Raw genomic sequence first — 26,404 nt, 5'->3', positions numbered from 1 at the left:
GTAGCGGGGAGTCGTCCACGGCAGTAACCTGGATAGGTGGTTTGACTGGGGTGAGTGGAATGCCCAACTTCTCCGTAAACTCGGAACTCATAAAATTAGCTGCGGAGCCTGAATCAATAAAGGCCTCCGTGGCTTCAGATTTGTCCCCCCACGTAATCGTACAGGGAAGGAGTAAACGTTTTTCTTTTAGGGGTATGAGTTGGGCGCCTAGGGTGTTACGCCCTATAACTCCTAGGCGGTAGCGTTTCCCGGCTTATTAGGACAGTTTTGTACTCTGTGCCCCCCTTCAGCACAATACAAACACAGCTGTTCGGTCATTCTCCGTCTACGCTCCACCTGGGTTAACTTTGACCAACCAATCTGCATCGGTTCGGTTGGAGGCAAGACCGGATGAGATGAGATAGTAGGAGGTGGGGTCACTGGGGCTATGGTGTAAGACACCACTCTGACCCGGGAACTACCTCTGGTCTGTTTTTGGTAGCACAGCCTGCGGTCGATACGGATGGCCGCTGAGATGGCCTCATCGACTGTTCTGGGCTCGGGCTGACTTAGCATCAGATCAGAGACCTCATCAGACAGCCCTGACAAGAAACAATCTAACAGGGCATAAGTGTCCCACCTGGCTGTAACTGACCATTTCCTAAATTCAGCTGCGTAATCTTCGACCAGACCTTTGCCTTGACGCAACAGCTTGAGCTTCCGCTCGAGGCAAGATCCGGATCATCGTAAATTACTGCCATAGCCTTAAAAAATTCCTCTACGGAGGTAAGGGCTAGGTCTCCGGTGGGCAAACTGTATGCCCATGTCCGAGAGTCGCCCGATAACAAGGTTTTTATAAATGTGACCTTTTGGGCCTCAGTTCCTGAAGATCGGGGTCTCAACTAGTGTTGGGCGAACATCTAGATGTTCGGGTTCGGGCCGAACAGTAGTGTTGGGCGAACAGTGTTCGCCACTGTTCGGGTTCTGCAGAACATCACCCTGTTCGGGTGATGTTCGGGTTCGGCCGAACACCTGATGGTGTTCGGCCAAACTGTTCGGCCATATGGCCGAACTAAGAGCGCATGGCCGAACGTTACCCGAACGTTCGGCTAGCGCTGTGATTGGCCGAACGGGTCACGTGTAGTGTTGGGCGAACATCTAGATATTCGGGTTCGGGCCGAACATGGCCGAACTCCGAACATAATGGAAGTCAATGGGGACCCGAACTTTCGTGCTTTGTAAAGCCTCCTTACATGCTACATACCCCAAATTTACAGGGTATGTGCACCTTGGGAGTGGGTACAAGAGGAAAAAAAAATTAGCAAAAAGAGCTTATAGTTTTTGAGAAAATCGATTTTAAAGTTTCAAAGGGAAAACTGTCTTTTAAATGCGGGAAATGTCTGTTTTCTTTGCACAGGTAACATGCTTTTTGTCGGCATGCAGTCATAAATGTAATACATATAAGAGGTTCCAGGAAAAGGGACCGGTAACGCTAACCCAGCAGCAGCACACGTGATGGAACAAGAGGAGGGTGGCGCAGGAGGAGAAGGCCACGCTTTGAGACACAACAACCCAGGCCTTGCATGAGGACAAGAAGCGTGCGGATAGCAATTTGCATTTTGTCGCCATGCAGTTATAAATGTAATACAGATGAGAGGTTCAATAAACAGGGACCGGAAACGCTAACCCATCATAGATGTTCATTGTTCATGTTACTTGGTTGGGGTCCGGGAGTGTTGCGTAGTCGTTTCCAATCCAGGATTGATTCATTTTAATTTGAGTCAGACGGTCTGCATTTTCTGTGGAGAGGCGGATACGCCGCCGATCTGTGACGATGCCTCTGGCAGCACTGAAACAGCGTTCCGACATAACGCTGGCTGCCGGGCAAGCCAGCACCTCTATTGCGTACATTGCCAGTTTGTGCCAGGTGTCTAGCTTCGATACCCAATAGTTGAAGGGTGCAGATGGATTGTTCAACACAGCTACGCCATCTGACATGTAGTCCTTGACCATCTTCTCCAGGCGATCGGTGTTGGAGGTGGATCTGCACGCTTGCTGTTCTGTGTGCTGCTGCATGGGTGTCAGAAAATTTTCCCACTCCAAGGACACTGCCGATACCATTCCCTTTTGGGCACTAGCTGCGGCTTGTGTTGTTTGCTGCCCTCCTGGTCGTCCTGGGTTTGCGGAAGTCAGTCTGTCGGCGTACAACTGGCTAGAGGAGGGGGAGGATGTCAATCTCCTCTCTAAAGTCTCCACAAGGGCCTGCTGGTATTCTTCCATTTTGACCTGTCTGGCTCTTTCTTCAAGCAGTTTTGGAACATTGTGTTTGTACCGTGGATCCAGAAGGGTATAAACCCAGTAATTGGTGTTGTCCAGAATGCGCACAATGCGTGGGTCGCGTTCAATGCAGTCCTAGGCCGAAGAGGTCATAGCCTAGGGTCACAAAACCTGTTTATTGGCCAATTTCAATGGTGGCGAGTCTGACGTACATAAATCGCAGCAATGGCCGTTAGCAACGTCTGAATCTCACGAAATGTCTCATGCAGGTAGAAGACATATTGTTAGACTTGGGCTCCAAAGATGGGTTCCCTACATCTCTGCAAACCAGAGTTACAGGGCTCCAAATTTGGTAAAATCCCCCATAGGCTTTCATTGGGCCTCCTATTTACAGTTCCAAAATCTCACATCTTTTCAAAGGGCAATTACTCAGCAGTGGCAAATTTTCTAGCATCGTAGGGACCCTTAGGGGGAACATGACTGGTGAGTTTCGGGCCCCTAGGCCGAAGAGGTCATAGCCTAGGGTCACAAAAACCTGTTTATTGGGGCTATTTCAATGGTAGTGATGGTGACGTACATAAATCGCAGCAATGGCCGTTAGCAAAGTCTGAATCTCACGAAATGTCTCATGCAGGTAGAAGACATATTGTTAGACTTGGATTCCAAAGATGGGGTCCCTACATCTCTGCAAACCAGAGTTACAGGGGTCCAAAATTGGTAAAATCCCCCATAGGATTTCATTGGCTCCCTATTTCACTTTCCAAAATCTCACATCTTTTCAAAGGGCAATGGCTCAGCAGTACCAAATTTTCTAGCATTGTAGGGACCCTTAGGGGAAACATGACTGGTGAGTTTTGCCACTGCTGAGCCATTGCCCTTTGAAATGGTGTGAGATTTTGGAACGGTAAATAGGAGGCCCAATGAAAGCCTATGGGGGATTTTACCAATTTTGGACCCCTGTAACTCTGGTTTGCAGAGATGTAGGGACCCCATCTTTGGAATCCAAGTCTAACAATATGTCTTCTACCTGCATGAGACATTTCGTGAGATTCAGACTTTGCTAACGGCCATTGCTGCGATTTATGTACGTCACCATCACTACCATTGAAATAGCCCCAATAAACAGGTTTTTGTGACCCTAGGCTATGACCTCTTCGGCCTAGGGGCCCGAAACTCACCAGTCATGTTCCCCCTAAGGGTCCCTACAATGCTAGAAAATTTGGTACTGCTGAGCCATTGCCCTTTGAAAAGATGTGAGATTTTGGAAAGTGAAATAGGGAGCCAATGAAATCCTATGGGGGATTTTACCAATTTTGGACCCCTGTAACTCTGGTTTGCAGAGATGTAGGGACCCCATCTTTGGAATCCAAGTCTAACAATATGTCTTCTACCTGCATGAGACATTTCGTGAGATTCAGACTTTGCTAACGGCCATTGCTGCGATTTATGTACGTCACCATCACTACCATTGAAATAGCCCCAATAAACAGGTTTTTGTGACCCTAGGCTATGACCTCTTTGGCCTAGGGGCCCGAAACTCACCAGTCATGTTCCCCCTAAGGGTCCCTACAATGCTAGAAAATTTGGTACTGCTGAGCCATTGCCCTTTGAAAAGATGTGAGATTTTGGAAAGTGAAATAGGGAGCCAATGAAATTCTATGGGGGATTTTACCAATTTTGGACCCCTGTAACTCTGGTTTGCAGAGATGTAGGGACCCCATCTTTGGAATCCAAGTCTAACAATATGTCTTCTACCTGCATGAGACATTTCGTGAGATTCAGACTTTGCTAACGGCCATTGCTGCGATTTATGTACGTCACCATCACTACCATTGAAATAGCCCCAATAAACAGGTTTTTGTGACCCTAGGCTATGACCTCTTTGGCCTAGGGGCCCGAAACTCACCAGTCATGTTCCCCCTAAGGGTCCCTACAATGCTAGAAAATTTGCCACTGCTGAGCAATTGCCCTTTGAAAAGATGTGAGATTTTGGAACTGTAAATAGGAGGCCCAATGAAAGCCTATGGGGGATTTTACCAAATTTGGAGCCCTGTAACTCTGGTTTGCAGAGATGTAGGGAACCCATCTTTGGAGCCCAAGTCTAACAATATGTCTTCTACCTGCATGAGACATTTCGTGAGATTCAGACGTTGCTAACGGCCATTGCTGCGATTTATGTACGTCAGACTCGCCACCATTGAAATTGCCCAATAAACAGGTTTTGTGACCCTAGGCTATGACCTCTTCGGCCTAGGACTGCATTGAACGTGACCCACGCATTGTGCGCATTCTGGACAACACCAATTACTGGGTTTATACCCTTCTGGATCCACGGTACAAACACAATGTTCCAAAACTGCTTGAAGAAAGAGCCAGACAGGTCAAAATGGAAGAATACCAGCAGGCCCTTGTTGAGACTTTAGAGAGGAGATTGACATCCTCCCCCTCCTCTAGCCAGTTGTACGCCGACAGACTGACTTCCGCAAACCCAGGACGACCAGGAGGGCAGCAAACAACACAAGCCGCAGCTAGTGCCCAAAAGGGAATGGTATCGGCAGTGTCCTTGGAGTGGGAAAATTTTCTGACACCCATGCAGCAGCCCACAGAACAGCAAGCGTGCAGATCCACCTCCAACACCGATCGCCTGGAGAAGATGGTCAAGGACTACATGTCAGATGGCGTAGCTGTGTTGAACAATCCATCTGCACCCTTCAACTATTGGGTATCGAAGCTAGACACCTGGCACAAACTGGCAATGTACGCAATAGAGGTGCTGGCTTGCCCGGCAGCCAGCGTTATGTCGGAACGCTGTTTCAGTGCTGCCGGAGGCATCGTCACAGATCGGCGGCGTATCCGCCTCTCCACAGAAAATGCAGACCGTCTGACTCAAATTAAAATGAATCAATCCTGGATTGGAAACGACTACGCAACACTCCCGGACCCCAACCAAGTAACATGAACAATGAACATCTGTGATGGGTTAGCGTTTCCGGTCCCTGTTTATTGAACCTCTCATCTGTATTACATTTATGACTGCATGGCGACAAAATGCAAATTGCTATCCGCACGCTTCTTGTCCTCATGCAAGGCCTGGGTTGTTGTGTCTCAAAGCGTGGCCTTCTCCTCCTGCGCCACCCTCCTCTTGTTCCATCACGTGTGCTGCTGCTGGGTTAGCGTTACCGGTCCCTTTTCCTGGAACCTCTTATATGTATTACATTTATGACTGCATGCCGACAAAAAGCATGTTACCTGTGCAAAGAAAACAGACATTTCCCGCATTTAAAAGACAGTTTTCCCTTTGAAACTTTAAAATCGATTTTCTCAAAAACTATAAGCTCTTTTTGCTAATTTTTTTTTCCTCTTGTACCCACTCCCAAGGTGCACATACCCTGTAAATTTGGGGTATGTAGCATATAAGGAGGCTTTACAAAGCACGAAAGTTCGGGTCCCCATTGACTTCCATTATGTTCGGAGTTCGGCCATGTTCGGCCCGAACCCGAACATCTAGATGTTCGTCCAACACTACACGTGACCCGTTCGGCCAATCACAGCGCTAGCCGAACGTTCGGGTAACGTTCGGCCATGCGCTCTTAGTTCGGCCATATGGCCGAACAGTTTGGCCGAACACCATCAGGTGTTCGGCCGAACCCGAACATCACCCGAACAGGGTGATGTTCTGCAGAACCCGAACAGTGGCGAACACTGTTCGCCCAACACTAGTCTCAACTCGAAATAGGATAACACTCTACTCCTAAAATTACGAAAGTCAGATCTGTGACCAGAAAATCTTTCAGGTACGGGCATACGTATATCAACACTAGGAGGGGATCGCACCTCATCCACTGACGTCTGGAGGGCTTGCACGGACCCTGATAGGGCATTAATTAACGCCTGGTGATTACCCAGCACTTGGTTGATGTTATCCACCAAAGTGGCTAGTGCGCCCAGACGGTCAGTGCGTGCGTCCAAATTGTTTTTTTGGTCTGGCGTTCTGTAACGAACGGTGTAGCACAGAGAGGATCTGATTACCGGTGATCTGCAGTATCACTGGGAATACAGATATATACCAGATTATAGATGATCTGCATTATCACCGATAATCTGATATACTAGCTAACCTCTGGACACCTGAGTAGAGTGTAGTGTTTGGTGTAGCTGTAACACTAAGAGGCCTAGGCCTCAAGGCAGTAAGGAGTACTGCACGGATTCCTTCCGAAGGCCTGAATTCTCCTAGGAGGGAGGAGTCAAGCTAAGATAGGAAGGACTCTCTGATAGTGACACTCAGGGGGAGGTGTCACTAACAGGATTGGGAACCGCCTCTAACAGTAAGGTCGGTTCTCGAGGTCGGACAAGCCAGGTAGTAAACACACAGACAGATAAAGTACAGATTCAGAAGGCAGATGCGGAGTCTGATAAACAGGCAGGGTTCGGCAACAGGGTATCAGAAATATCGAGGTACAGAATCAGAGTTCAGGAGATAGTCAGGCAAGCCAAAAGGTCATAACAGATATCACAATCAAACTAGTACTTTAAGCTATCAACAGAATCTAGCTAAGTGTAGGATTACAGCTCCAGCTGGTCCCGGCACACTTTAGGATCTGACTAGGGTCTGAGTGCTAGCACGTTGTGTTCGCAACGCCAGACAACCAGTAACTGAACAGCCGGCAGTATATATACACAGGCATCTCTCCAGCACCTCCCTAAGTGCTGGACCAATGAGATGTGGAGCCAGTGTCAGCTGACCAGCCTGGTCAGCTGACTCACTTCTGGCTGTCCTATAATCCCTGCCTCAGTGCGCGCGCGTCACTCTAAGACTACGTGTCCCAGCCACACCAGCACCGCTAACCGCCACGTCCAATGCGGCGGTTGCTCTGCCATGCTCCGTATGGAGACAGCCGCCTCACACTGAGTGGAGGCGGCTGCCTCACCGTGCTCCGCCATGCCGTGTGCGGAAAGAGCCGCCTCCCACCGACTCATGGCGGCGGCTCTTCCGCGTTTCCTTACAAATAGTAGCCCCTGCATGTACTGTAAGAGTCAACAGATAATGAATATCTGGGTCAGATTGTGTCAACAATCAAAATACATAGAGCTTTTATATTTGTAAAAACATTGGCCAATCATTTTTTGAAATGTGTTACCACCTTTGCACATTGCTACCCATTCAAAAACACTTTACCATTAAAATCATAACAAAAACATGCCTCATCGTGTGTGTACAGTTAAGTTTCAACTTACAACCCCCTAAATTATTGGGGGACATAATTAAAGTTCTTTTTTGCACTTGCAAAAATGCAACAAAAACCTATGGCTAATGATAATATTGGCCAGAATGTTATTAATTATTGTTTCAAGGAACCAAAATTACAGTATGTGGTCCTACTTCTAAGTGAAAACCAACACGTGAACTGAAATTTAATCAGTATAGGCCATATGTTTGTGTGAAACCTGTTGTGAACACCTACCTAGTTTTTTTTTTTCCTTTCTTTTCTTTTAATGTTATATGTAACTAATATTTTATAATAGATTGATTTAATAAAATGTAGTTGGTTTTAGACAATGGTGTGACCTACAGTACCTTTTTAACTAGTTACTCTTTTGAGTATTTTCTTCATTCATCATTCATAATTCAAATTCTCTGCTCTAGGCCCCTTGCACATTCGACATGTTGAGTTGCATCGTGGTAGTGTTTCCCGCCCTCAGTTTGCCCAAATGGACATGAAAGTCTATGAAGACTTTCACAGTTCACGAAATGGAACGTGACGCAACAGAAATATCCATATCGCCACAATGCTTATGCAAAGGATGCAGTGTTTTACCAAATGAGCTGTACTTACCGCACGAGTCATGCAGAAATGCATGTCAATAAGGGAGAGAATTCAATGGTGGATGACCAAAGTAGAGTGGAGCTATTAAATTCTTGCTTATGATGTATTAACTTGTATAATATCATGAACATATCTTCCTGCATCATTGGTTGAATACATAGGGCTCTATTTACAAAAGTCTCATAAATGACTTATTTATCACCTAATTGATAAAAATACCCTCTCAGCACATTTGCAACCAAAATAATCACTCAAAGTAAGTTGTTCCTGATTATCGTCATTTCAATATTATTTTTCTTACCTTAATTATGCATAATAAAGCCCCTTTGTCTCTGCGTCCGTGTGTGTCCATGTGTGTGAGTGTTCCTGCGTTTGCGCTACTGTGCATGTGCCGCAGGGGCACCCTTTGGATGGAGCAGGACAGTCAGGGGGAGGACGGCCGGGTGGACGGGTGCACGCAATGGGTGCTATTTGGAAGCTTAAAAGTGTAACATAGATCAGGTGAAAACAGAGGAAAACAAGGAAAAGAGGTGAAAAACCTTTGGGAATCAAGCCCATAGAGCTTATGTTTCTATAACCTCATTAAAAAAAATGTGTTTACATACGTGACTGGAGGTCTCTTAAAGGGAGAACAATGTAAAGTTAAAAATTTTGTTGGAATTTACACTGCTGGATGATGCAAACTACAATCTGTCAGATTTTCAGGACTGAATTATTAAGTTTGTTTGTTTGCTTTCCACTTATTTTAAATTTTATTTTATTTTTTGTTTGTGCCTTAGATTTCCATCCAAGCACTTTGGAAAACTCTATGGACTGATGATGTCAGTTGCTGCAGTCATATCTCTTTTACAGTATCCTGCGTTTTACATCATACGGTTTCATCTCCATGGTGACCCTTTATATGTATGTAACAAGCAAGAAATATCTTGGTTAAGACTTTGTAAAGTAAATTTGCCCAGGTCTACTCACAAGCCAGCCATACTTTAGGGCTAGAATATGCCCACTAAGGCCAGAGCCAGTAGGGGAGGGTAACTACGTGTTGAGTTGTACTAGACATACTGTACTTGGTTGATCAAATAACCACTAGATCATGATGATTCTTATTGTAAAGTGTAACATGCATGCACTGTAATGTCTAGTAAGAATGCTTCCTCTACTAATAAAAAAGGATGCTGCACACCTTACACTTGACAATGTATAAAATGTGACTACAAAACTCTGATACATATTTTCCAAACTTTGTTGCTAACTTTGAATGTCTGTACTATACTTACAGAGTATTGGAAACTTGTTCCTGGTCATAGTTTTATGCTCTGATACTAGTGTTGGGCGAACATCTAGATGTTCGGGTTCGGGCCGAACAGGCCGAACATGGCCGCGATGTTCGGGTGTTCGAGCCGAACTCCAAACATAATGGAAGTCAATGGGGACCCGAACTTTCATGCTTTGTAAAGCCTCCTTACATGCTACATACCCCAATTTACTGGGTATGTGCACCTTGGAAGTGGGTACAAGAGGAAAAAAAATATTTGAAAAAGAGCTTATAGTTTTTGAGAAAATTGATTGTAAAGTTTCAAAGGAAAAAATGTCTTTTAAATGCGGAAAATGTCATTTTTCTTTGCACAGGCAACATGCTTTTTGTCGCCATGCAGTCATAAATGTAATACAGATAAGAGGTTCCAGGAAAAGGGACCGGTAACGCTAACGGTTTCACACCCTCTTGAACTACTATTCCCAGCAGCGACACAGAGCACAATGCTATACAGTGGTGGGTGAGCGGTGTACTAATATTCCCAGCAGCGACACAGAGCACAATGCTATACAGTGGTGGGTGAGCGGTGTACTACTGTTCCCAGCAGCGACACAGAGCACAATGCTATACAGTGGTGGGTGAGCGGTGTACTACTATTCCCAGCAGCGACACAGAGCACAATGCTATACAGTGGTGGGTGAGCGGTGTACTACTGTTCCCAGCAGCGACACAGAGCACAATGCTATACAGTGGTGGGTGAGCGGTGTACTACTATTCCCAGCAGCGACACAGAGCACAATGCTATACAGTGGTGGGTGAGCGGTGTACTACTATTCCCAGCAGCGACACAGAGCACAATGCTATACAGTGGCGGGTGAGCGGTGTACTACTGTTCCCAGCAGAGACACAGAGTGGCAGTAAACACAATGCTATACAGTGGTGGGTGAGCGGTGTACACAGAGTGGCAGTAAACACAATGCTATATAGTGTGGGTGAGCGGTGTACTACTGTTCCCAGCAGCGACACAATGACTGGGGGGACCCTGGCTAGCCTGGCTGGAGAGAGAACTACCCTGCCTGCCTACCCAAAGCTAAACCCACAGACAAATGGCGGAGAAATGACGTGGATCGGGTATTTATTTACCCGAACCACGTGACCCGTTCGGCCAATCAGAGCGCGTTCGGGTCCGAACCACGTGACCCGTTCGGCCAATCACAGCGCTAGCCGAACGTTCGGCCATGCGCTCTTAGTTCGGCCATATGGCCGAACGGTTTGGCCGAACACCATCAGGTGTTCGGTCGAACTCGAACATCACCCGAACAGGGTGATGTTCTGCAGAACCCGAACAGTGTTCGCCCAACACTATCTGATACCTGCACACTGTCCTGCCTAAGCAGGCAAGAACAAATCTGTATGCACTTGCTGTTATCTGTGCAAGAGTAAACAGTGCTCTGCATTACAGTGGGACTATCCCCACCGGAAATTCAGGCATCCAACCTCCAGAAACTGCATTTGAACCCACCTTTGGTTGCTGCATGAAGTTATGAGATGATACAGCAATTGATAACTCCTGACTCATGATCTGTATATGAACATAGGTTTATTGACTGCATTGCCAGGACACTTCCTGACCAGACCTATGATTGTTCAATCAGTCTACACGGAATTTCTCACAATAACCTGTGGCCTCTTGGCAGCAAGGAGTCTGGGGCCCACTCATTAGTGACCTATAGTGATGATTGTAATCGGCTAATTATGATTATGCAAAATTTTGTGTAAAGCTTTGCAATTATGGCCACACATAATTACAGTTTGGAAATGTAATTGATTTTGTGCAATCCCATACCCCCCAACTTTTCAAAATGCCAAAGAGGGACATTTAAGCCACACCCCCTGTGCGGCCTTAAGCCACACCCCTGCTTTTGCAGGAGCGTGACAATGGGAGGGAGGAGGGTGCCAGTGGGTTGGGAGAAGGGTGCCACTGGGTGGGGAGGAAGGTGCCCGTGGGGGGGAGGTGGGTGCCAGTAGGTGGGGAGGAGGGTGCCAGTAGGTGAGGAGGAACGTGCCCGTGGATGGGGAGGAGGGTGCCATTGTGGGTGGAGAGTAGGGTGTCCATGGGTGGGGAGGAGGGTGCCACTGGGTGGGAGGAAGGTGCCTGTGGGTGGAGAGTAGGGTGCACATGGGTGGGGTGGAGGGTGCCACTAGGTGGAAAGTAGGGTGCCAATGGGTGGGGAGGAGGATGCCACTGGGTGGAGAGTAGGGTGCCCAGGGGTGGAGAGGAGGGTGCCACTTAGGGTGGGGAGGAGTGTGCCACTTTGGGTGGGTAGGAGGGTGCCACTTTGGGTGAGGAGGAGGGTGCATCTGGGTGGGGAGGAGGGTGCCACTATGGGTGGGGAGGAGGGTGCATCTGGGTGGGGAGGAGGGTGCCACCTTGGGTGGGTAGGAGGGTGCCACCTTGGGTGGGTAGGAGGGTGCCACTTTGGGTGGGGAGGAGGGTGCATCTTGGTGGGGAGGAGGGTGCCACTTTGGATGGGTAAGGTGGGGAGGAGGGTGCCACTTTGGGTGGGGAGGAGGGTGCATCTGGGTGGCGAGGAGGGTGCCACTTGGGTGGCGAGGAGGGTGCCACTTGGGTGGGGAGGAGGGTGCCACTTGGGTGGGGAGGAGGGTGCCACTTGGGTGGGGAGAAGGGTGCATCTGGATGGGGAGGAGGGTGCCACTTGGGTGGGGAGGAGGGTGCATCTGGGTTGGGAGGAGGGTGCCACTTGGGTGGGGAGGAGAGTGCATCTGGGTGGGGAGGAGGGTGCCACTTGGGTGGGTAGGCTGGGCAGGAGGGTGCCTGGGCAGAGAGGAGGCAAAAAAAATCGATGCTCCAGCCAAGCAATGCGGGGAGTGGGGGCTGCATCATTCCTCCCTCCCTCCCTCCGGCTCTCTGAATCAGCTGCCTACTGTGTGTGCCCCCCCGAGATGCACAGTTTGTGCAGCGGTGGTTACATACCTGTCTATGCGCTCGTATGGGAGCTGGCTCTTCTCTTCTAGTTCCTGTTTCCTATGACGTCATAGGAAACAGGAAGTAGAATGAAGCCGGCTTCCGTACGAGCGCATAGACAGGTATGTGACCACCGCTGCGCAAACTGTGCATCTCGGGGGGGGGGGGGGGGGGGCACACACAGTAGGCAGCTGATTCAGAGAGCCGGAGGGAGGGAGGGAGGAATGATGCAGCCCCCACTCCCCGCATTGCGCGGCTGGAGCAACGATTTTTTTTTTCAGTCAGCTCTGAGGCTGCCTAGCCCGGGACTTCAGGGGGTGGCAGCGGGATAGCAGGAAGGGCCCCCAAACCCGGGACAGTCCCACCGAAAACGGGACGGTTGGGGGGCATGCGATCCATTCGTAATTTCATAACATTATGCATAATTTTTTGTAAACTTTAGCAATTTAGTGATCCCACACATCAGGGTTGCCAACCGTCCATAAAAATACGGACTGTCAGAAAAAAACCCCTAAAAACCTGCTGTCCATAATGCCTGTATTTCCTGGGCTGATGTCCATCCAAATTGCCGGCTGAGCCTGCGTTGGAGCCTGGAGGGGAGGCAGCTCAGAGTCAGAGAAGGGGGAGCAGTGTGCACAGCGTGGGCAAGGGGGGACGTCTTCCTAGCTACCTATACTGAGCGCACGCTGGATCGAGGAAGAGGTGAGTCCTCCCCGCCCACTGCCTCTTACGAGTAGCGCTTCTGATCTATTTAAGGCTGGAGGGGAGCGGAGGACGGGGGACAGAGGCGAGGGAGGGGGGGGGTCCGACCCCCCCCCCCCCCCCGCCAGGCCCAATACCCCCGTCCTGCCCGCTACCCCTCCAGCTCGGCGGCCGGCTCCCCGCACCCACCGACGGGCGGATGCCGCCCCTAAAAATATGCCGCCTGAGGCAAAAGTTTCACCCCGCCTCATGAGCGGGCCGGCCCTGGCCATGTATGTGCCCATATAGCCATCATATCCAGATCCTGTTGCAATATGACACTATCTTCCTGAGAGTTGATGATTCTGCACAATTTTGTATCATCTGCAAAAATAGCAACATTGCTTATTACTGCATCTACTAGGTCATTAATAAATAAATTGAAGAGCACTGGACCCAGAACAGACCCCTGTGGTATCCCACTGCTAACAGTCTCCCATTTTGAGTACAATCCATTGACCACAACTCTGTTTTCTGTCCATTAGCTAGTTCCCTATCCATGCACACAGACTCTTCCCCATTCCTTGCATCCTCAACTTTTGCACCAGACTGTTGTGTGGAGTTGAGATGTCGTGAACCTTCGATTTTCGGTTCGCGAACCCGATTCGCGAACCTTGGCGGAAGGTTCGGTTCGCGGAAAAGTTCGCAAACCGCAATAGACTTCAATGGGGATGCGAACTTTGAAAAATAGAAAAAATTATGCTGGCCACAAAAGTGATGGAAAAGATGTTTCAAGGGGTCTAACACCTGGAGGGGGGCATGGTGGAGTGAGATACATGCCCAAAGTCCCGGGGAAAAATCTGGATTTGACGCAAAGCAGCGTTTTAAGGGCAGAAATCACATTGAATGCTAAATTGCAGGCCTAAAGTGCTTTCAAACATCTTGCATGGGTATACATCAATCAGGGAGTGTAATTAGAGTTCTGCTTCACACTGACACACCAAACTCACTGTGTAACGCGCCGCAAACAGCTGTTTGCGTAGTGACGGCCGTGCTGGACTGATGCACAACATGGCCAGAGTGCAGGCCGTGGCAGTTTTCCAGCCCATATGGTCGCCGGGCTGTGGTAGCTCAATGATAGAACAGTGACTGTCCAGCTGATCAAATTTGGTCTGTCCACAATGAAGCAACGACCTTATTATCTTCTTGTATGTAGGTAGGCATAGGTAGGAGTCCCAGTATAGGTAGGCATAGGTAGGTGCCTCAGTAGTTAGCTAGGCATAGGTAGGAGTCCCAGTATAGGTAGGTAGGCATAGGTAGGTGTCCCAGTAGTTAGCTAGGCATAGGTAGGAGACCCAGTATAGGTAGGTAGGTGCCTCAGTAGTTAGCTAGGCATAGGTAGGAGACCCAGTATAGGTAGGTAGGCATAGGTAGGTGTCCCAGTAGTTAGCTAGGCATAGGTAGGAGACCCAGTATAGGTAGGTAGGTGCCTCAGTAGTTAGCTAGGCATAGGTAGGGGACCCAGTATAGGTAGGTAGGCATAGGTAGGTGTCCCAGTAGTTAGCTAGGCATAGGTAGGAGTCCCAGTATAGGTAGGTAGGCATAGGTAGGTGTCCTAGTATAGGTAGGTAGGTGTCCCCGTATAGGTAAGTAGGTGCCCCAGTAGTTAGGTAGGCATAGGTAGGTGTCCCAGTATAGATGGGGGCAAGGGCTGGCTATTATTATTATTATTATTATTTAGTATTTATATAGCGCCGACATATTACGCAGCGCTGTACAATGTATGTATATATATATATATATATATCTTGTCACTAACTGTCCCTCAAAGGAGCTCACAATCTAATCCCTACCATTGCCATATGTCTATATTATGTAGTGTAAGTACTGTAGTCTAGGGCCAATTTTTTTTTTTTTTTTTAGGGGGAGCCAATTAGCCTATCCGTATGTTTTTGGAATGTGGGAGGAAACCGGAGTGCCCGGAGGAAACCCACGCAGACACGGAGAGAACATACAAACTCTTTGCAGATAGTGCCCTGGCTGGGATTCGAACCAGGGACCCAGCGCTGCAAGGCGAGAGAGCTAACCACTACGCCACCGTGCTGCTAGCACAGTAATAACAATTACCAAGGTCCAGCTGCAACAGATAGGGCTGTATAATGTCAGTGTCAGTGAGCAACACACACAAAAAACAAACACATCAGGAAAACATTAGAGCTCTCAAAAGAGCTGTTGAGGGGTGCTATTTTAGCAATAACAATCAGCCAGGAGCAAGCCAAGAGCCTAACTAATCTTTCCCTAGGAGAAAAAATCTGCAGCAGCTCTCCCTAGTCTGTCTATTTGCAGCAGGCACACGAGTGAGTGTCATGGCCAGCGAGCCTGCCTTATATAAGGGGGGGGGGGGGGGGGCTCCAGGTCTTAGTGTAGCCCGAATGGCTACAATGTGCCTGCTGACTGTGATGCAGAGGGTCAAAGTTGACCCTCATAGTGCATTATGGGGTGAATCGAACTTCCGAAAAAGTTCGCATGGTGCAGGCGAACGCGAACCCCCAAAGTTCGCCTGGAACCGTTCGCCGGCGAACCGTTCGCTACATCTCTAGTGTGGAACAGTGTCGAAGGCCTTTGCAAAGTCCAAGTATATCACATCTACAGCATTCCCAATATCCATATTAGCATTCACTACCTCATAAAAGCTGAGCATGTTAGTCCAACAGGACCTGTCTTTAGTAAACCCATGTTGATGCTGAGAAATAAGATTATTTTCTACTATGAAGTCATGTATAGTATCTCTTAGAAACCCCTCAAATAGTTTGCATACAACTGATGTTAAGCTTACAGGTCTATAATTTCCTGGATCAGATTTTTTTGCCCTTCTTAAATAATGGGAAAACGTGGGCTGTACGCCAATCCACTGGGACTCTGCCAGTTGAAAGAGAGTCACAAAAGATAAGATAAAGGGGTTTATCTATAACTGAACCTAATTCCCTTAGGACCCAAGGATGCATGCCATCCGGGCAGCTAACTGCACGGTTGTTTCCTCCTCCCCGAGTAGGATGTAGTTTCCTCTCCCCATCTGTGGAGGTAAAATCCTGGATGTGGGCGGAGAGTCTCTGGAATTGCGCGGTCCTCATAGGTGCGTATTTGCTGCAGGAAGTGGGCCTCATCCTCCAAGACCTCCTGGTCACATTGTCTGCACAGTCTCTCCTCCCGGGGCTTCCATGTCTGTCTGTGCTGCCCTGTCTCTACTCCAGGTTGTGGGCGCTCAGACAGTACAGGCTCAGGGTCTGCCTGTCTTTTTGGTGGTGTAGCCTCTCCAGATATGGAGCCATTGTGTACTCCCTCTGTAGTGATTGGTAGACAGCGAGTTTCTTGGAATTCTTTATGTCACTTCTCCATTCCTGTATGTATCGTTCCTTGCAGCTTTCTATAATCCGTTTTATTTGGGCTTTTGTCAGTCTGTGTTGGTGGCCTTGGCTGGCTGCTGATGTCTTTTTGCTTGAATGCGCGTGGTATGGCCTCGCCCCCTAGCTCAGTGAAGCTTTATGGTGGTAAGTGCTGGGGTTGCTGCTCTGTATATGCGCCCAGTATGAGAGTGCCCTCTGCTGGATAGTAAGCCATAGTGGGAACCTGCCTAGCTCTGCCCGGCAAGCTGAATTCGAAATGCTGCGATGGACTTGCAGAAGATACTTGCAGAACTCTAGATGGAAGATTTCTGTTGGGCTGGAGTCCCATTTTGATTGGTCTGGGTAGGTGACTGGGCCCCATACCTCACTGCTATAGAGCAGGATTGGGGTGATGATGCTGTCAAATATCTTTACCCACACTCTCACTGGTGGTTTTAGGTTGTAAAGCTGTCTTCTGATGGCATAAAATGTTCTGCAGGCTTTTTCTTTCAGGGCCTGTACTGCTGGTTTAAAGCTTTCTGATTGGTTGATCTCCAGCCCCAGGTAGGTGTAGCTGTTGGTGGACACCAGTGGGGAGCCATTTAATATAAATGAGGAGGTGGGGGTTTTATTTCCATTCTTCCTCTGGAACACCATCACTTTTGTCTTCTTTGGGTTAATGGGTAGTGCCCATGTGGTACAGAAACTCTGCAATACTGCCAGGCTATCCTGTAGCCCTTTCTCTGTTGGGGAGAGCAGCACAAGGTCATCTGCATACAGCAGGAACTTCACCTCACGGTCATGCAGGAGGAGGCCTGGAGCTGGGGAGGATTCCAGGGCTACAGCCAGTTGGTTAATGTATATGTTAAAGAACGTTGGATTCAGACTGCAGCCCTGCCTGACTCCTCGACCATGCTTGAAGAAAGCACTTCTCTTCCCATCCACTTTCACACTGCATTGGTTCCCAGTATATGAACTCTTGATGACATCATAGGTTTTTCCTCCTATTCCACTCTCTAGGAGTTTTAGGAAAAGGCCTGGGTGCCACACCGAGTCAAACGCCTTCTTAAAATCAACAACGCAAGCCTGTATTTTGCCACGTGAGCTGTGGACATGGGTCTTGATGAGGCTGTGCAGTGTGTAGATGTGGTCGGTTGTGCGGTGGTTTGGCATGAACCTGGCTTGGCTTTTGCTGAGTACATTCTGCTGTGTGAGGAAGGAGAGGATCCTTTTATTGATGATGCTGTTAAACAGTTTCCCCAGTGTGCTGCTGACACAGATTTATCTGTCCCCATTATTGTAGATGGGTGTTATGAGGCCTTCGCTCCAGGCCTGAGGAAAGGAGCCAGCACTAAGGATGAGGTTGAATAGTTTTGCGAGTGCCTCATGTATATCTGGGGAGCTGTATTTGATCATCTCCGGCAGGATGCCATCTGTACCGCTGGCTTTCTTGCATTTTATCAGCTTTGTTCTTTCTCTTATTTCCTGCACCGTGATTGGTGTATCCAGAGGGTTTTGAAAGTCCTTGATTGTCTCCTCCATGTCCTTCAGTTTTGCAGCTATTTGTTTCTGCTCCAGGGTATGGGCATTTTCTGGGATGTCTTTGTAGAGGTCCCTGAAGTAGTGGAGCCAGATGTGGCCATTTTGGATATGAAGAGGGCTCTTTTTAGGCTTTGCGCCGATATGGTTCCAGGTCTCCCAGAATGAGTTGTCTTGGAGGGAGTCCTCCAGCTGTTGGAGTTTGTGGGAGATGTGGCTCTGTTTTTTCCGCCTGAGGGTGTTTTTATATGGTCTCTGTAGGTGGTCATGGGCTACCGTTAGGTCCCGGTTGTTGGGGTCTCTGTGCTTTTAGTTAGAGGCTGCCCTTAGAGAATTACGTAGGGCCTTGCATTCACTGTCAAACCATTTTTGGGACTGTTTATTTGTGGATCTCTTGAAGTTGGTCTGCTTGAGGCCTGCTTGTACTGCCATGGTATGTAGGATGTTACTGAAGTCCTTCACTGCATGGATGACACCTTGTTGGTTTGGTTCATATGGGTTGTTATAAAAGTTTGTCAGCAGTTCTTGGATTTTGGCAGTTTTGGTCATGTTGGTGTATTCGGTGGCAGACTGTTTGGGCCATTTGAAGGGTGGTGGCAGCTTGTAGAGACCGGTCTGGTGAGGCTGCTGTGTGGTTGGTTTATCGGTGGATTTCAGGTACAGCAAGATTTGGCTGTGGTCTGACAGGTGTGTTTCAGGGGTGACTATGAGGGCATTGATGTTTATGGGGTCTGTGTCTGTGACGGCATAATCTACCACACTGCTGCTAGTATCTCTCTCCTCCAAGTATGTACAGGATCTTCTCAAAAAATTAGCATATTGTGTTAAAGTTCATTATTTTCTGTAATGTACTGATAAACATTAGACTTTCATATATTTTAGATTCAAATACACACAACTGAAGTAGTTCAAGCCTTTTATTGTTTTAATATTGATGATTTTGGCATACAGCTCATGAAAACCCAAATTTCCTATCTCAAAAAATTTGCATATTTCATCCCACCAATAAAAGAGAAGTGTTTTTAAAACAAAAAAAAGTCAACCTTCAAATAAATTATGTTCAGTTATGCACTCAATACTTGGTCGGGAATCCTTTTGCAGAAATGACTGCTTCAATGCGGCGTAGCATGGAGGCAATCAGCTTGTGGCACTGCTCAGGTGTTATGGAGGCCCAGGATGCTTCGATAGCGGCCTTAAGCTCATCCAGAGTGTAGGATCTTGCGTCTCTCAACTTTCTCTTCACAATATCCCACAGATTCTCTATGGGGTTCAGGTCAGGAGAGTTGGCAGGCCAATTGAGCACAGTAATACCATGGTCAGTAAACCATTTACCAGTGGTTTTGGCACTGCGAGCAGGTGCCAGGTTGTGCTGAAAAATGAAATCTTCATCTCCATAAAGCTTTTCAGCAGATGGAAGCATGAAGTGCTCCAAAATTTCCTGATAGCTAGCTGCATTGACCCTGCCCTTGATAAAACACAGTGGACCAACACCAGCAGCTGACATGGCACCCCAGACCATCACTGACTGTGGGTACTTGACACTGGACTTCAGGCATTTTGGCATTTCCCTCTCCCCAGTCTTCCTCCAGTCTCTGGCACCTTGATTTCCGAATGCCATTTAAAAGTTGCTTTTATCTGAAAAAAGGACTTTGGACCACTGAGCAACAGTCCAGTGCTGCTTCTCTGTAGCCCAGGTCAGGCGCTTCTGCCGCTGTTTTTGGTTCAAAAGTGAGTTCATGCTTCCATCTGCTGAAAAGCTTTATGGAGATGAAGATTTCATTTTTCAGCACAACCTGGCACCTGCTCACAGTGCCAAAACCACTGGTAAATGGTTTACTGACCATGGTATTACTGTGCCCAATTGGCCTGCCAACTCTCCTGACCTGAACCCCATAGAGAATCTGTGGGATATTGTGAAGAGAACGTTGAGAGACGAAAGACCCAACACTCTGGATGAGCTTATGGCCGCTATCGAAGCATCCTGGGCCTCCATAACACCTGAGCAGTGCCACAGGCTGATTGCCTCCATGCCACGCCGCATTGAAGCAGTCATTTCTGCAAAAGGATTCCCGACCAAGTATTGAGTGCATAACTGAACATAATTATTTGAAGGTTGACTTTTTTTTGTTTTAAAAACCCTTCTCTTTTATTGGTGGGATGAAATATGCTAATTTTGTGAGATAGGACATTTGGGTTTTCATGAGCTGTATGCCAAAATCATCAATATTAAAACAATAAAAGGCTTGAACTACTTCAGTTGTGTGTATTTGAATCTAAAATATATAAAAGTCTAATGTTTATCAGTACATTACAGAAAATAATGAATTTTAACACAATATGCTAATTTTTTGAGAAGATCCTGTATGTGTTTCCCTCAGAGGTCAGATAGTCCTTCTCTGTGCCTGTTCTGGCATTAAGGTCTCCATAGATGAGTACTCTGCCCTGAGACTGGAAGTGGCTGGCTTCTCTTTGTAGGATCTCATATATGTCAGGTTTGTAGTAAGGGGACTCTGTTGGGGGGATATATTCTGCACACAGGTACATGTCAGACTGAGAGGTGAGGATGGATCTATTTATTTTGATCCAGATGTGGCTGTCTTCTCGTTTGATTGCTCTAATGTGCTCTGTAAGCTCCTCCTTGTACCAGATTAGTATGCCTCCTGAACGACGACCCTGTTTAACATTCTTGTTTTTCTGTGAAGATACAGAAAATTCCCTGTATCCCATGGATGCAAGAGATTCATCCTCTGCCCGGGTCAATGTCTCCAGAAGGATTTGAATATCCATGTTTTCAAGTCTCTTTTTAAAGTCTGGATCATTTTTTTTTTGCATCCAAAAGCTGAGGCATTCAGCCCTTGGATGTTCCAGCTACTAATAACAAGTGATGTCATTTTGAGTCTGTATACCTTGTAATGAGCAGGCATTGTCATAGGACTCAATATTATTGGGGTGTCGCATCAGTATACTATGTAAAGTGCTACACAAAGTCCTGATTTCCGCCGTGTTTCTGCCCTCCCTTGCTCCGTGTTGCCATTGTGGGTCAGGCGGTTTCCTCCACATTTGTTGTGGGGGCTCTCTTTGGTAACGCTTTATTGGAGTTTGTCATCTGTGTGTTGGATTAGGTCTTTCTTGGGGTCTCTGAGGTCTATTAAGTACCATGTCCTTAAACTCCTTTGCAAGGAGGCTGACTCCTTGTTTGTTAAGGTGCTTGTTGTTGTACAGATGGTGGTGGGCTGAGATTGTAGGGTGCTGTGCCAGTTGTATGCCTGGTGAGGATCTGGGATTGGAGGCCAGCTCTGCGTTAATTTGTTGGATTGTCTGGTGAGAGATATCTTTTCTTGGGAGCAGGGCAGATAGGATAATATTTGTATTGGGGAATTTCAGCTGTGTCCTTTTTGCAACTTGTGACAATTTGTCTGTGATGGTTTCTTGGTCTATGGTGTTTTGTTTGATGTCATTGGTGCCGGTGTGCAGGATGAGATGTTTTGGGTCTGTGAAATAAGGCTTATTAACCCTCCTGGCAGTTTAATTATTTCCGCCAGGAGGCAGCGCAGCAGTTTGTTTGTTTTTTTAAATCATGCAGCGAGCCTAGGGCAATCATGTAGCGAGCCTAGGCATCCCCCCGCCCGCTTTGATCGCCTTCGGCAATCTCCGATCAGGAAATCCCGTTCACGTCATTGGGAGTCCCGGGCCACCCCTCGGCGCTGCCTGGCACTGATTGGCCAGGCAGCGCACGGGGGTCTGGGGGGGGGGCGGCGCGACGGATAGCGGCGATCGAGCGCGGGGCGGCGGCGGCGATCGGTGTGCTGACGCATCTAGCAAAATGCTAGCTGCGTCCAGCAAAAAAAATAATTAAAGTGGATCCGAGATGAACTTTTACTCATTGCATAATTGTGTTCCTTTCCTATTGTTTATAGGGCATTCCTCAAGCCAAATACGTTTTTGTTTTGTTTTAATACCCTAATTTCCTATAAACTAAACAAGCCACACCCACAGCTTCTTCAGAGTGCCTTGGCGCTTGCAAGGGATTGTGGGATTTCAGTCTGGGCAGGTGAAAAAGGTGTTACTAGCTATAGATTTCAGAGGCAGAGTTTTCACAATCTGAGAGCTGCAGTGCAGATACAGATCAGTTGCCTGTGTAATGGAGGAGATAAGAGTGGAGTTTTCACAGAATATGCAGATTAGCATGCCTAGATACAGATAAGCTTGCCTGTGTGTGTAATTGTGTAATAGTGACAAGCAGAAAACATGTCTGCTCCCATTGTATCACAGGAAAAAATATTAATATACTGTTGAAGCTGTTTGAAGATAGATTTGCTGTATAAACTATCTAAAATTTAGATAAGATATACAGACAAGTCACTTGTTATATTTAGTTTTTTATCTCGGATCCGCTTTAAGTAAATCGGCCCAGAAGGACCTGAGAAAACCTCCCTCCTGCGGGGTTACCGCCAGGAAGGTTAATGACCCCTGCTGCTTGTTCAATAGTTGAGCAGATGATTTTAATGGCATTCATCCCTGGAAAGAAACTCTTTGTGTCCAGGTATGTCCCATTAGAGTCTATAATCAGCACAATGTCAGGACTGCAAGGTTTATAGGAGTTATTTGTTTGTTGTTTAGGCTTGGGCTCTGGAGTGTTGGGTGGGGCAGCCTTGGCAGCATTTGGGGAGGGGTCTGGCTGGCAGTGGCTGGGCTCTGGGGTGTTGAGTGAGGCTGTGTTGGTAGCATTTGGGGAGGGGTCCAGCTGGCTGTGGCGGTCTTTGGTGTCTTGGGTGTTTACTGCATCTTGTGTGTGGTGTACAGTGCTGTCCTCAATCAGCGCAAGACTTGTGGGAACTTGTACATTTTGTTGTCACCTCTTCTTTTGGCTGATTTAATATTTGTATTCTCTGGATCTCCTCCTTAAGCTGTGAATTCTCCTCCTGCAGTTGTTGAAGAGATGCTTTGATATCACACAGGGCTTCAGTGTGCTCAGATTTCAGCCTGGCTAGTTCTCTCAGTTGGTCATTTGCATTTTTCACACCTTGGCTTCTTTGAGTCTGTTCCCTGAAGAGAGTGAAGTCTCTTTCTAGATTGGACAGACAGTCTCTGAGGGTCTCCAGGGAGAGGTGTGTTTGAGAGTCTCTGGGGGGGCAGTTTTTCTCCCTGTTTTGTGTTTGATCCTCACATTTTTGTGTTGCAGGGTTATTTATGGTTTTACAGTTTCCTGCTTTCTCTCTGATATGGGGGAAGAGCTTCTCTAATTCCCCCAGTCTGCATTTAGCACCTTGGATCAAGATGGTCCCACTGTTATAAACACTGATGGTTAATGCTGTCTGCTGGGGGGAGTCCTCATCCTGAGTTCTGATTTGCCTGCTCGCGCCCCCTTCCTGGTTGATGTCCACAATTGTAATATCTTTGTAGTGTCCATAAAATGCCTTGTGCGAAGATATGTTCTGTATATAATATTAAATTAGTTTTGCTCCCTTGTTTGTTATAATCTTTCAGTATCGATCTCTTAATTTCCTTCCTTTGATCTTTGTTTGTGTCTTTTGGGTATGTTGTCTTTAGGATTCCTGACCTCCTGTTGGCTCTGCCTTCTGTCTCTGAGGCTTCAGTCCTGTCTATGCTGCTCTGCTTTTGCATTTCCATTATCACAGTACTTTTCTTATTTTATATCTTTGTCTTTCTATTATAATGTATTGGCAAGTTTATGCAGTTTTATGACAGAAAGCCGTTACCTTGGAAAGGGCTTGTGTTCTGTTCCTCTGGATTTCTGGAGGTGATCAGTCTGAGAGGGTAGGGGTCTCTTTAGCAGTCTGCTTGTTGTTACTCCCTAAGCTTGTTTCTTTTCTTTTTTCTGGATGTCCTTGTTTGAAATTCTTTAGTCCATGTCTTTAGTTCTTAGTTCTTCATTCTGTCTGTATGTCTGTCTGTTCTTGCTTTTATGATGTCCTCCAATTGCTCATTACAAGGTATAAGTTGTATAGAATCAGGAGCTCATCTTCAGTGCTGCTTACTCTATCTCTCTCCTTCCTCCCTTCTTGTCTTCCTGGGATTTGTACAAGAAAAAGAACAGAGGCACCAGCAGAATAAAAATAGTAACCAATTAAAACCAATTAAAATGTTGGTGACAGGGGTGGACCTGTCTCCCCAACGAAAACACACAACCGCTGTATGATATAACAAATTTAATCAAATTTAGTGAGTACTCCAACAAAAAAATAGCAATTTTTTGTTGGAGTACTCACTAAATTTGATTAAATTTGTTATATCATACAGCGGTTGTGTGCAGTGGCGGACACAGCCAGCAGTGGGCCCCTGTGCAAAATTGTAATTGTGGGCCCCCTATGACCTGCGGCGCGCAAAATATGGGCGTGGCTGCAACCTGCGTCGCGCGAAGCGCGCCGCGGCAAAAAATAGTGGATAGAGCCTGCGGCGCGTAGCGCCGCGGCAAAAAATGGGCGTGGCAATGACCGGATGAGGGCGGAGCTAACTGTAACTTAAAGCGAACCCGGGGTGAGGGTTTATTTCCTTTTAAACAATACTAGTTGCCTGGCGGCCCTGCTGATCTATTTGGCTGCAGTAATAAACTGAATTACACCAGCAACAAGCATGCAGCTAATCTTCTCAGTTCTGACAATATTGTCAGAAACCCCTGACCTGCTGCATGCTTGTTCAGGGTCTATGGTTGAAAGAATAAGAGGCAGAGGACCAGCACGGCAGCCAGGCAACTGGTATTGCTTAAAAGGAGAGAAATATGTCAGCCTCAATATTATTCTCACCTCAGGTTCCCTTGAAAAGTGCAACGCAAAGACAGTGGGCCCAAGTTTTGGTGACCCTTTCCCCAGAAAATTCACATAATTGTGCAGGTTTTCTCAAGAAAATACACATATATGCCCAGAAAATACGTGCAATCATGTCGGCAGATAGGCCCAGAAAATACGTGCAATCAAGTCGGCAGATATGCCCAGAAAATACATGCAATCAAGTCGGCAGATATGCCCAGAAAATACGTGCAAACAAGTCGGCAGATATGCCCAGAAAATACATGCAATCAAGTCGGCAGATATGCCCAGAAAATAAGTGCAAACAAGTCGGCAGATATGCCCAGAAAATACGTGCAATCATGTCGGCAGATATGCCCAGAAAATACATGCAATCATGTGGCAGACCTGCCCAGAACATACACCTGCTATTATAAATAAAACAAAAACATTTACTCACCTGCAGCAGCAGACCTCCTGTCCCAGCCTCCATCCGGCGCGCAGCTCCCATGGGTGGTTGGGTGGATAGGTAGCCTAGTGGGTGGGTGAGTGGGTGGGTGGGTAGGTAGCCTGGTGGGTGGGTGGGTAACTAGCCCGGTAGGTAGGTAGGTAGCCCGGTGGGTGGGTAGGTAGGTAGCCTGGTGGGTGGGTTGGTAACTAGCCCGGTAGGTAGCCGGGTGGGTGGTTAGGTAGGTAGCCGGGTGGGTAGGTAGGTAGCCTGGTGGGTGGGTTGGTAACTAGCCCGGTAGGTAGCCGGGTGGGTGGTTAGGTAGGTAGCCGGGTGGGTGGTTAGGTAGGTAGCCGGGTGGGTGGTTAGGTAGGTAGCCTGGTGGGTGGGTGGGTAGCCTGGTGGGTGGGTAGGTAGCCTGGTGGGTGGGTTGGTAACTAGCCCGGTAGGTAGCCGGGTGGGTGGTTAGGTAGGTAGCCGGGTGGGTGGTTAGGTAGGTAGCCTGGTGGGTGGGTGGGTAGCCTGGTGGGTGGGTAGGAAGCCTGGTGGGTGGGTTGGTAACTAGCCCGGTAGGTAGCCGGGTGGGTGGTTAGGTAGGTAGCCGGGTGGGTGGTTAGGTAGGTAGCCGGGTGGGTAGGTAGGTAGGAAGCCTGGTGGGTGGGTAGCCGGGTGGGTGGGTAGGTAGGTAGCCGGGTGGGTGGTTAGGTAGGTAGCCGGGTGGGTAGGTAGGAAGCCTGGTGGGTGGGTAGGTAGCCGGGTGGGTAGGTAGGTAGCCGGGTGGGTAGGTAGGTAGCCTGGTGGGTGGGTAGGTAGGTAGCCTGGTGGGTGGGTAGGTAGCCTGGTGGGTGGGTTGGTAACTAGCCCGGTAGGTAGCCGGGTGGGTGGTTAGGTAGGTAGCCGGGTGGGTAGGTAGGTAGGTAGCCTGGTGGGTGGGTGGGTAGCCGGGTGGGTGGGTAGGTAGCCTGGTGGGTGGGTTGGTAACTAGCCCGGTAGGTAGCCGGGTGGGTGGTTAGGTAGGTAGCCGGGTGGGTGGTTAGGTAGGTAGCCGGGTGGGTGGTTAGGTAGGTAGGTAGGTAGTCGGGTGGGTAGGTAGGTAGGTAGCCGGGTGGGTGGTTAGGTAGTTTGGGTGGGTGGTTAGGTAGGAAGCCTGGTGGGTGGGTAGGTAGCCTGGTGGGTGGGTAGGTAGGTAGCCTGGTGGGTGGGTAGGTAGCCTGGTGGGTGGGTTGGTAACTAGCCCGGTAGGTAGCCGGGTGGGTGGTTAGGTAGGTAGCCGGGTGGGTAGGTAGGT

The 26,404-nt window shown here is 48.0% G+C and overlaps 1 protein-coding gene across 3 annotated transcripts in view; it reads left to right on the top strand.

Moving 5' to 3' along the window:
* Window positions 1-26,404, top strand: part of SLC43A3 (solute carrier family 43 member 3) — a 1,442,737-nt gene that overhangs the window by 1,329,290 nt on the left and 87,043 nt on the right. For 2 of the 3 annotated variants that reach the window (XM_068255264.1, XM_068255263.1), the window contains one exon: window positions 8,861-8,984. The exons of the other annotated variant lie outside the window; for it this stretch is intronic. In XM_068255264.1, coding sequence (XP_068111365.1) covers window positions 8,861-8,984 — 124 coding nt within the window. The remainder of the gene's footprint in view (window positions 1-8,860; window positions 8,985-26,404) is intronic. 3 annotated transcript variants of the gene reach the window in all.

Source organism: Hyperolius riggenbachi, chromosome 10 (assembly GCF_040937935.1).
Source record: "Hyperolius riggenbachi isolate aHypRig1 chromosome 10, aHypRig1.pri, whole genome shotgun sequence".
NCBI lineage: Eukaryota > Metazoa > Chordata > Amphibia > Anura > Hyperoliidae > Hyperolius > Hyperolius riggenbachi.
This window is presented reverse-complemented; position numbering and strand designations above follow the sequence as displayed.